The sequence below is a fragment of the Palaemon carinicauda genome, chromosome 44, assembly GCF_036898095.1.
Source record: "Palaemon carinicauda isolate YSFRI2023 chromosome 44, ASM3689809v2, whole genome shotgun sequence".
Taxonomy (NCBI): Eukaryota; Metazoa; Arthropoda; class Malacostraca; order Decapoda; family Palaemonidae; genus Palaemon; species Palaemon carinicauda.
The window spans coordinates 43,352,214-43,364,713 of NC_090768.1; the positions used below are offsets into that span (position 1 = coordinate 43,352,214).

At 35.2% G+C, this 12,500-nt stretch overlaps 2 protein-coding genes across 3 annotated transcripts in view; one reads left to right on the forward strand and one right to left on the reverse strand.

Annotated features, from left to right (window-relative positions):
* LOC137634513 (uncharacterized) overlaps nucleotides 1-12,500 on the reverse strand; it is a 233,168-nt gene that overhangs the window by 68,444 nt on the left and 152,224 nt on the right. For both annotated transcript variants that reach the window (XM_068366955.1, XM_068366954.1), the window contains exon 3: nucleotides 10,554-10,610. The gene's annotated coding sequence lies outside the window, so the exon portion shown is untranslated. The remainder of the gene's footprint in view (nucleotides 1-10,553; nucleotides 10,611-12,500) is intronic.
* Nucleotides 1,960-4,730, forward strand: LOC137634401 (trichohyalin-like). Its single transcript, XM_068366797.1, has 2 exons — nucleotides 1,960-1,986; nucleotides 3,789-4,730. Exons 1-2 carry the CDS (start codon nucleotides 1,960-1,962, stop codon nucleotides 4,728-4,730), a joined length of 969 nt encoding a protein of 322 aa, XP_068222898.1.

Below are 12,500 nucleotides of genomic sequence, written 5' to 3' on the forward strand. Positions count from 1 at the left end.
AAACAATTATTTCCTTCTAAGAGAAATCAAGGCTATTCAGATAGAATAGCACTGACTATTCTTCCCAGTACAGAGACGAGGTTTTTATTTTCTCTGGAATTTGTATAGAGTTTAAAGGTTTCAAAGCCGCTCATGAATAGCAGAGGCATGGGACTGTGACATTGCCCTGGCAAGTAGGACATACCATAGAGATTGACCATATATACATATGATCAGCGCCAAAGCGCCATCTCCACTCAAGCTAGAACAAGGGAGGGTCAGGCAATAGCTTGTTGATGATTCGGCAGGTAGACTTATAGGGGACCCCACAAGGATGGCTAGATTGCAGACACTACAAGAAACTAACGACTTTGAGCGAGACTCGAACCACAGTGTGGCGACCAGTAGGCAGGGACGTTTCCAATAGTCCACCACAACCTGATCAAATTCATTTTAATTCGTAAAAAATAACTTATATTCTAGGAGTTGCGGTGGCCTATTGGAAACGTCCCTGCTCAGCGTTCTGCTGGACGGGAGATCGAGTCCCGCTAAAACTCCATACTTTCTTGTAGTGTCTGCCACCTAATCATTGTTGTGAGCAAGGGATGGGGGTTTGGGGGAGCCTATAGGTCTACCTGCTGAATCACCAGCAGCCATTGCCTGGCCCTCCCTGGTCTTAGCTTGGGTGGAGATATATGGTCAGTATCTAAGGCATTATCCGGGTAAGGCCTAGGCTATGTCCCTTGCCTCTGCCATTCATGAGCGACTTTTGAATAATAGGCCTATCCATATCACTACATTTAACGTTTTTCGTACAGTACTAAATCTAGCTTTTATCTGAAATCAAACCCAGCCACTTTGTAAAGAACTCAAACTTGTCAAGCAGTTAGATTAGACGGTTAAAAATAATACAAGGAAAAGGTTCGAGCAATAAAAAAGATGTGGGATCCGAGAGTGTCAAGACTGACCTGGAAGGGAAAGTTTCCATGGCAGTTGTAGGTGCAGGAGAAATTAATCTATTTTTTATGGATCTCTCGCTCATAGATGTTCTATTTTTCCTCGCAACTCTTTGCAAGTTATAATTCATTTTGACTGTACAAAATATTGAACAACAATAATAATAATGCCTGTAAGATATAATTCTTTTGCCTGTACAGAATATAGAACAACAACAATAATAATAATAATAATAATAATAATAATAATAATAATAATAATAATATTAATAATAATAATAATAAAAATAATAATAATAATAATAATAATAATAATAATAATAATAATAACTTCGTTTCACTTCACAATTAAAAGTATTATCAATTTTATATAGTAATAATTTTACATGTAACTACATTTTCAACATAAAAATATATAGCTAAAAAATGCAACTCAATATTGAAAAATAAACTGAAAACTTTTGTATAAAGAGACTTACCAAATGAAATGAAATAAGTATAAAAACAAGAAAAGAAAAAAAAACATACAAGAGACTGATACACCAACCAGTTAAAAAAATAAAAAAACATTTGCACCACGTTAGAACTTTTGAAGCGATTTTTTACTAGATAGTATCTCAAGATAGCAATGCAAAATAAAAACATTTTACGATAAGTTATCCATGTATTTTCTTGTCTAAAAGAGCAATAGGCTCAGTGCTCTACAAAAAATAATTTCAAAAATATATTATAGAGCTCAAGATAGAGATGACTGGGGAAATCTAACCGAGGCCCTTTGCGTCAATAGGCGTAGGAGGCGATGATAGAGCTATATGAAGAGTACAGTTCTCAAACGCTGTTTCCAAAATTTTAAAAGTTGAAAAAAAAAAATATATTTTTTAGGCAAAGGAGGTATCTTTAGAATCAATTGAAATTACACTTTCAGAAGTGCGCGCCTCGAATGAAGAGAAGGCAATCACGTCACTGACATTGCCTAGAGTACCTATATAAAACAAAAGATTGTCGATGGTTGCCACTGTGCGGAATGACATTGCCTGATGCAACTGCATCGGTAAAAAAAAAAAATCTCTTACCGCCAAGCTATTTAGTTCCCAAATAGCACGTCAGTTATCAATAGCTCTAGCTATTGTTACCTCATGGGCCACTCGACCCTTTTCTTAGGAAAAGGCTCTCTCTCTCTCTCTCTCTCTCTCTCTCTCTCTCTCTCTCTCTCTCTCTCTCTCTCTCTCTCTCTCTCTCTCTCTCTCTCTCATTTCGGAATAGATCGAATACTTAAGTTCGTGGACGCAATTAATGGCATGGAATCGATCTCGAAAGTTCCTGATGCAATAATTATTATTATTATTATTATTATTATTATTATTATTATTATTATTATTATTATTATCATTATTATCATCACAAACTAAGCTACAACCCTAGATTGAAAAGCAAGATGCTATAAGCCCAAGAGCTCCAACAGGGAAATTAGCCCAGTGAGGAAATGGAAATAAGGAAATAAATAAACGATATGAGAAATAATGAACAATTAAAAATAAAATATCTTAAAAACAGCAACAACATCAAAACAGATATTATATATATAAACTATAGAAAGACTTATGACACCCTGTCCAACGTAAAAACTGTGTATTCTAACTACAGTCATTGCCGAGAATACATTAAGATACCTTTTTTGGGCTCTGCCATGTCGTCCTGATGGAAGGTTCCTTTAGGCAGCTTTCTAAGGGATATTTGGCTAAATATCCCATAGAAAGCTGCCTAAAGGAACCTTCCATCAGGACATGGCCATATTGCCCAAAAATAGATTTTTCGCTTTGCTCAAAATCTGTTTTCTCACTTGAATATCTCACGCAAACGTGAAGAGAAAAGACCAGATAACTCACGCAAACGAGGAGAGAAAAGACCAGATAACTCACGCAAACGTGGAGAGAAAAGACCAGATAACTCACGCAAACGTGGAGAGAAAAGACCAGATAACTCACGCAAACGTGAAAAGACCAAATAACTCACGCAAACGTGGAGAGAAAAGACCAAATAACTCGCGCAAACGTGGAGAGAAAAGACCAGATAACTCACGCAAACGTGGAGAGAAAAGACCAGATAACTCACGCAAACGTGGAGAGAAAAGACCAGATAACTCACGCAAACGTGGAGAGAAAAGACCAGATAACTCACGCAAACGTGAAAAGACCAGATAACTCACGCAAACGTGGAGAGAAAAGACCAGATAACTCACGCAAACGTGAAAAGACCAAATAACTCACGCAAACGTGGAGAGAAAAGACCAGATAACTCACGCAAACGTGGAGAGAAAAGACCAGATAACTCACGCAAACGTGAAAAGACCAGATAACTCACGCAAACGTGGAGAGAAAAGACCAAATAACTCGCGCAAACGTGGAGAGAAAAGACCAGATAACTCACGCAAACGTGAAAAGACCAAATAACTCACGCAAACGTGGAGAGAAAAGACCAGATAACTCACGCAAACGTGGAGAGAAAAGACCAGATAACTCACGCAAACGTGAAAAGACCAGATAACTCACGCAAACGTGGAGAGAAAAGACCAAATAACTCGCGCAAACGTGGAGAGAAAAGACCAGATAACTCACGCAAACGTGGAGAGAAAAGACCAGATAACTCACGCAAACGTGGAGAGAAAAGACCATATAACTCACGCAAACGTGGAGAGAAAAGACCAAATAACTCACGCAAACGTGGAGAGAAAAGACCAAATATCTCACGCTAACGTGAAAAGACCAAATAACTCACGCTAACCTGAAAAGAAAAGACCAAATAACTCACGCAAACGTGAAGAGAAAAGACCAAATAACTCACGTAAACGTGAAGAGAAAAGACCAAATAACTCACGCAAACGTGGAGAGAAAAGACCAAATAACTCACGCAAACGTGGAGAGAAAAGGCCAAATAACTCACGCAAACGTGGAGAGAAAAGACCAAATAACTCACGCAAACGTGAAGAGAAAAGACCAAATAACTCACGCAAACGTGAAGAGAAAAGACCAAATAACTCACGCAAACGTGGAGAGAAAAGACCAAATAACTCACGCAAACGTGGAGAGAAAAGACCAAATAACTCACGCAAACGTGAAGAGAAAAGACCAAATAACTCACGCAAACGTGGAGAAAAAAGACCAAATAACTCACGCAAACGTGGAGAGAAAAGGCCAAATAACTCACGCAAACGTGGAGAGAAAAGACCAAATAACTCACGCAAACGTGGAGAGAAAAGGCCAAATAACTCACGCAAACGTGGAGAGAAAAGACCAAATAACTCACGCAAACGTGGAGAGAAAAGACCAAATAACTCACGCAAACGTGAAGAGAAAAGACCAAATAACTCACGCAAACGTGACGAGAAAAGACCAAATAACTCACGCAAACGTGAAGAGAAAAGACCAAATATCTCACGCAAACGTGGAGAGAAAAGACCAAATAACTCACGCAAACGTGAAGAGAAAAGACCAAATAACTCTCGCAAACGTGAAGAGAATAGACAAAATAACTCACGCAAACGTGAAGAGAAAAGACAAAATAACTCACGCAAACGTGAAAAGACAAAATAACTCACGCAAACGTGAAGAGAAAAGACCAAATAACTCACGCAAACGACCAAATAACTCACGCAAACGTGGAGAGAAAAGATCAAATAACTCACGCAAACGTGAAGAGAAAAGACCAAATAACTCACGCAAACGTGAAGAGAAAAGACCAAATAACTCACGCAAACGTGAAGAGAAAAGACCAAATATCTCACGCAAACGCAGTTAAGAAAGACTTGACATAAATGCGTATTTCTGCTCTTTTCGTACTCTCTATCTGTCTTCGAAATGCTACGCACCTCACCAGTACTTCTCCATCATTTGTTACGGTCCAACACTTCTGGCGTTAACCCGACGGGAGAAAGGATTTCCTCTGGCCGATGTTGGGAGGATTTTTTTCGGGTCAGTGGAGTGGAAAGCGAAAATAAAAGGTAAACATTTATCTAAAACGAGGGAACAAATAAAAATTCTATCATTTCGTCTCTTTCAATGATCCAAACCCAAAAAAGAAAATGCTGGATATTTTATGACTTTTTATACAGTGGCCTACTTTACGAAACATGTGACATAAAATGACAATTCGGGGATAATTTTTCTTTAGCCACCGATATTATTATTATTATTATTATTATTATTATTATTATTATTATTATTATTAAGCTACAACCCTAGTTGGAAAAACAGGATGCTATAAGCCCAACGGCTCCAACAGGGAAAAATAGCCCAGAGAGGAAAGTTAATAAATAAACGATGTGAGAAATAATGAACAATTAAAATAAAATATTTAAAAAAACAGTAACATCAAAACAGATTTTTCATATATAAACTATATAAATAGACTCACGTAAGTCTGTTCAACATAAAAATAATTTAATGCAAGTTTGAACTTTGGAAGTTCTACCGATTCAACTATCCGATTAAGGAAGATCATTCCACAACTAGCAATTGTTCAATATTGTAAAACTACAATCCGGAGCCATTACCAACATATGTTGCGTTACTAAAGTTACTAAGATGAACAGAAAAGTACTCATCTCGAATAATAAGTCAGAGCCAAGAAAAGGCCGTCAGAAATGTCAACTGCTTTATGGCTTACTTTAAGAGGGTCTGTTTTCAGACTTACTTTGAGAGGGTCTGTTTCCAGACTTACATCAAGTGGGTCTGTTTATAGACTTGCATTAAGAGGGTCGGTTTACAGACTTACTTTAAGAGTATCTGTTTTCAGAGTTACTCCAGTGGGTCTGTTTTCAGACTTAATTTGAGAGGGTCTGTTTCCAGACTTACATCAAGTGGGTCTGTTTATAGACTTGCATTAAGAGGGTCGGTTTACAGACTTACTTAAAGAGTACCTGTTTTCAGAGTTACTTCAGCAGGTCTGTTTTCAGATTTATCTTAAGAAAGTCCCATTACTTTGATTCATTTCGAGTTTCTGAATTTTCCTTTCGCCAGTTGGTAAATTTTCCGACATAAAATTCAATGTTATATATAAACACTTCATGTTTCTTGAGTTACATTAAAGTTCATAATACTTGAAGATTTTTTTTCAATCTTCTAAAGGTAAAGAATTGTGAAATATATTTTTAATAATTTTCTAGTGGTAATTGCAGGTAACAAGGACGGGCTCATTATTACAAGCTGTTTTCAATTAATTGCTGTAATTTGATATTTTTATAAACATTGGCTGTTTTTTTTTTTTTTTTTTTTTTTACGCATTTATTCTATGATCTTATATCCCCTCTTAGTGAATTTTTATTTTAATCAGTTTTGCATCCTGGTATACTTTCTTTCATCAGGTATCAAAATCTTAATATAACGTAAATTTTATACATTTCAAAACCAAACAAATTATCTCAACGGGTCATAAATTAAGAATTGGGCAAATTTTGATCCTGTGTTTTCAAAAACGTCAAAGATACGAGATACCTCCATCTTGAAGGTTTTTGAAACTTGAGAACTTCAAATTTTCATCATAGACTATTTCGATATGTACCATTACTGCCCTTTCTTTGAAATATCCATTAAAAACTTTCTTCAAGTTACAGATGATAAAATTTTCGTTCATAGGCTCCTTAAAGCTTCCAGTCTTCTAATTTTAACAATGGAGCTTTCTTCCAGTTTGTGATCAAAGCAATTTTCATCATGAAGCTTTTTTCCAAATATCTAACCATCCAAATTTTTATCGCAAAGCTTTTGCCGAAGTTTCGAAACTTTCCTGTTCCTGGATTGTGACTTATTTCCAGGTTTCCATTCCTAAAAGTAATACATGGTGGAGCTTCCATTTTATTAAAGTTTCCTTCTGGGTCTTTCTACAAATTGTGGATATTCTGTACTTTCAACTTGGCTCTTTCTTAAAGTATTAGCTCTTCATAGTGCGGATTAAGTTTTCTTCAAGTACAGATGAATTGTTTCTGTTAAGATATCTTAAAATTTTCATTATCTATCAATTGGTTTATCCCTATATTAGATATACCGTGCACTGTTAAAAATTTGCCTAAAAAACTATAAAAATCCTGGAACAAATGTTGCCAGGGATTTACCGTTTCAAGAACCGATATATTGACGTAAAGGAGTGATATTACGGTTCACCAGCCTTTATCATTATTATTACTAGCCAAGCTACAACCCTAATTGGAAAAGCAAGATGCTATAAGCCCAAGGGCTCCAATGGGGAAAAATAGCCCAGCGAGGAAAGGAAATAAGGAAATAAATAAATGATGAGAATAAATTAACAATAAATCATTCCAAAAACAGAAACAACGTCAAAACAGATAATAACAAAGTAGGGTAAAAATTACGGTCGGCTGTATTTTACTGAAATATGGCTTAGATTTTTATATATTTACGGAAAATTTCCGATCAAAATTACGGTTTTTACAACAGTGTAAATATACTATATATTCATCAGTTAAGATTTTCTTAATCACTAAAGAATTATTCAAAATTCAATCATCAGAAAACGTCCATTAAAAAAAATATATATATATATATAAATAAAGCATAAAAGAATAAGAAAAATAATTTGTCTTATAATAAATAAAAAGAAAATACAGGAAGCCAATGTTCTTCTTTACTGTATTCAAAATGAATTCGACAGGGACCCAGGACCATGTTGCTACCGCACAGAGACTTAAATGTTTTCCTCTACGATTCGGGTCATGTGACATGTAGGTCTCTAGGAGTCAAAGGAGACAACGCCACCTGGATCAATTATTCTCTATTTACCTGCTAGACATGGCTGCTTCGTTTCCAGGTATCTGACCTAAGCCTTTTCATAGGTTATATGTGAAATGTATGTTTTGATGTTGTGTTTTTAAAATATTTTAGTTTAATTGGTCATTATTTCTCATATCGTTTATTTATTTCCTTTCCTCACTGGGCTATTTTTCCCTGTTGGAGCCCTTGAGCTTATAGCATCATGATTTCAAACTAGGGTTGTATCTTAGCTTGTAATAATTTGTCTGATTGCTCACAGCAAACCAACCGAGTATGGGTAATAATAATAATAATAATAATAATAATAATAATAATAATAATGATAATAATAATAATAATAATAATAATAATAATGATAATGATAATAATAATAATAATAATAATAATAATAATAATAATAATAATAATAATAATAATAATAATGGGTAGCCCTGACTAGTAGAGGTTTTTTGTTCATGGCGATACGCAAAAGCCTTTCACCACGTTAAGGTATCGCCACTCAGAAAGAGATCTGAAATCATATTCAGAGACAAAAGCCCACGATAAACGTTATCTCAAGACGTTATGAAATCGTATCAGCGGGAAGAAACGTCCTCAAAACGATTCTGTTGATGGTTTTCATTTCCATTTATGTTATTTTTTATGCAATTCAAGGTCTGTTTGAGCCAGTCATCTGGTATTATTACCTTCGCCAACCTCGTTGCTAAGGTTATGTTTTCATAGGCGCGTATGTATTTGTTAGTATGCCTGTCTGTGTGTTTGTGATTCGTATAAAACAAAAATTTGTTCAATCGAATCTCCTGAAATTTGGTGGGAGGGTTGGCCATGATCCAAAGGCAATTTGATTAAATTTCGGCGGATGTTAAGTAAAATGCCAAGGCCAAGGTCACAAAAAGGTAAAAACGTCTGTTCTTCTATATCGTGGTCAATTGTGATCTGATTTGGATGAAACTAATGTCAAAATGTCCATAATTCAATTACCTATCTTGTGATGTACAACATGATATAGGCGAAGGTATGTGCTCTACAGAGTTCCAGTTCTATAGTCCATTTCTTTTAGCGATGCATATTTGCACAGACTCGCGGCGGTGCCCTTTTAGCTCGGAAAAGTTTCCGGATCGCTGATTGGTTGGACAAGATATTTCTAACCAATCAGCGATCGGGAAACTTTTCCGAGCTAAAAGGGCACCGCCACAAGTCGGTGCAAATATGCATCGCTAAAAGAAATGGACTATAGTTGTTTTTTTACGGTAATGGGAATCGAAAGCCAAGACCTTACAAACTCAACATTTGCGTATATCTATAGAAGATCACAGCAACATTGGATAGGTTTTGGTATGACCAAACAACAAATTTAACGTCGTTACTGCATTTGCTCAAATCGAAGATTATGCTTAAAGTATGTATTCACCCCTGTCGTCGTATATTTATTTGTTTGCGGGCAACTTTACACAAAAACTACGGTACCGTTTTTTTTTTTTTTTTTGTTTTTTTATCGAACTTGGTAGTCACGTTGGATATGATAGAATAACGAAATTGCAGCATTTTGTATAAAGTACAACATAGTACAAGTACGCAGCAGTACTTTGAAAATAATCGCAATATTAAGTAAAGGACAAATATTTTGTTAGTTTATTTCTTCTTTGTAAACAACATAACACAAACACTAATGAAACAATTTCAACGAAACTTCGTGATGATGTGTGGTATGACCCATGAACATATCAATTAGGTTTTGAAGAAAATATATCGAACCCCAAGTAGGCAGTGGAGCTAAGAGCAAAATAAGACTGCTTGGCTTGGCGAAGGCATGCTCTCTACTAAGTGTCCCTCTGGTTACTATGTGGAAAAGGGAATCATCCTTTTGAGAGCACCGTTGTAACAATAATAAAGACTAAAGGGTCATTTTGTTGATATAGAAAACTGTATCTGTCGCCAGGCATTATCATAAGCTACCCTTTCAAATCATAACAAAATTAATGTGGTTCGAGATGCATATCGTTCTGTATATTGTAGCATTTATCATCACCCAGTGTTACCGAAGTAGGGCATATGGTTTAAATGTTTAAACATTACTCATGAATGGCAGTGGCAAGGGACAGTGACGATGCCCTTGAGACTGACCATATATATATATATATATATATATATATATATATATATATATATATATATATATATATATATATATATACTGTATATATATATATATATATATATATATATATATATATACATATATATATATATATATATATATATATATATATATATATATATATATATGTACATATATATATATATGTGTATATATATATACATATATATATATATATATATATATATATATATATATATATATATATATACTGTATATATATATATATATATATATATATATATATATACATATATATATATATATATATGTATATATATATACACATATATATATATATATATATATATATATATATATATATATATATATATATATATATACACACACATATATAAGACCAGGAAGAGCCAGGCAATGGTTGCTGATGACTCACCAGGTAGACTTAAAGGCTTCTCCAAACCTTCCCTACTTCAGCTCACAAGGATGGTGAGCTTGCAAACTCTACAAGAAACTATCGAGCTTGAGCGGGCCTCGAACCCCAGTCCAGCAAATCGCTAGGCAGGGACGTTTCCAACAGGCTACTTGTCCTGTTAATTTACATAAAAAAATGGCTACTTTTCTATGGACTTTGAAAACTGTGCAACATTAAATAGGAAGCAAACTTCACTTATTTTTTAACATAAACATTTTAAAAAGAGAAGATATTTAAAATCTTACCTTTGATTTATGATGCCAGGGTGAAATAAAAACGGAGCAGGAATTCTACATCGGTTTCTGGAAAGAAGAAATAAAATGACGTTATTCTTCTAAGTTTGATTCGAACCTTGTTTGCATGACATTGCTGTCTTTCATCTAACTAAATGTACAGGTAACTGGGAACATGATTAGCCAGACAGACAGGTAATACGAAGTTCAATGGCTTCATACAATACTGTTGTTTTCATTTAAATAATTAAATAATAGGAAACTAACTATTTATTGAGGTGCTTATTCAGAGCATCAATGTACTGTATGTGAAAAATATCAATAATAATAAATGCTTAATGATGCTATAGAAGTGTAAAAATACACAAGCATAAGAATGCCGAGAGAGAGAGAGAGAGAGAGAGAGAGAGAGAGAGAGAGAGAGAGAGAGAGAGAGAGAGAGAGAGAGAGAGAGAGAGAGAGAGACTATGATTGAAATAACGTTCCCATTTTTAAAGATGTAAAAACCTCTTTCCTATATTCTACCATAAAGAAATTTTATAAGATACTTTATCGAAAAACTGTAGTAACCTAGTGCCTGCTTTTGTTAGATATATATATATATATATATATATATATATATATATATATATATATATATATATATATATATATATGTATAAACTTAGACAATGGCAAGTGGTTTCTTAGTAAGAAGTTCCTAGCAAGATAAGTATCTGGATTTAAAAGGATTCAATTTACTCGGAACAAATCTAGGAAAATTCATAGAAAACAATATATACATTTGAGTCTAGACCTTGGGGTTCGCAGAAATGACTATTTTAAATTCTTTCTTATTGCTGCTCAAATTAAGTTTTATTTCTTATGTTCATTGTGCATTTCCACGTGAACCTTTTCATTCTCTAATATATATATATATATATATATATATATATATATATATATATATATATATATATATATATATATATATATATATATTTACACATATAGGTTTTTTATATATATAGACACAGAAGAGAAGCTTGACCGACTAGTGACAGAATTTGGAAGGGTGTGTGAGAGAAGGAAGTTGAGAGTTAATGTGGGTAAGAGTAAGGTTATGAGATGTACGAGAAGGGAAGGTGGTGCAAGGTTGAATGTCATGTTGAATGGAGAGTTACTTGAGGAGGTGGATCAGTTTAAGTACTTGGGGTCTGTTGTTGCAGCAAATGGTGGAGTGGAAGCAGATGTACGTCAGAGAGTGAATGAAGGTTGCAAAGTGTTGGGGGCAGTTAAGGGAGTAGTAAAAAATAGAGGATTGGGCATGAATGTAAAGAGAGTTCTATATGAGAAAGTGATTGTACCAACTGTGATGTATGGATCGGAGTTGTGGGGAATGAAAGTGATGGAGAGATAGAAATTGAATGTGTTTGAGATGAAGTGTCTGAGGAGTATGGCTGGTGTATCTCGAGTAGATAGGGTTAGGAACGAAGTGGTGAGGTTGAGAACGGGTGTAAGAAATGAGTTAGCGGCTAGAGTGGATATGAATGTTGAGGTGGTTTGGCCATGTTGAGAGAATGGAAAATGGCTGTCTGCTAAAGAAGGTGATGAATGCAAGAGTTGATGGGAGAAGTACAAGAGGAAGGCCAAGGTTTGGGTGGATGGATGGTGTGAAGAAAGCTCTGGGTGATAGGAGGATAGATGTGAGAGAGGCAAGAGAGCGTGCTAGAAATAGGAATGAATGGCGAGCGATTGTGACGCAGTTCCGGTAGGCCCTGCTGCTTCCTCCGGTGCCTTAGATGACCGCGGAGGTAGCAGCAGTAGGGGACTCAGCAGTATGAAGCTTCATCTGTGGTGGAAATGTGGGAGGTTGGGCTGTGGCACCCTAGCAGTACCAGCTGAACTCGGCTGAGTCCCTGGTTAGGCTGGAGGAACGTAGCGAGTAGAGGTCCCCTTTTTGTTTTGTTTCTTGTTGTT

Excerpts from the sequence above, each read along its gene's own strand:
- LOC137634401 (XM_068366797.1), top strand. The coding sequence starts at position 1,960 with ATGACATTGCCTGATGCAACTGCATCG. Across the intron at positions 1,987-3,788 it reads TGCCTGATGCAACTGCATCG|AGAAAAGACCAAATAACTCA; the intron begins GTAAAAAAAAAA and ends GTAAACGTGAAG.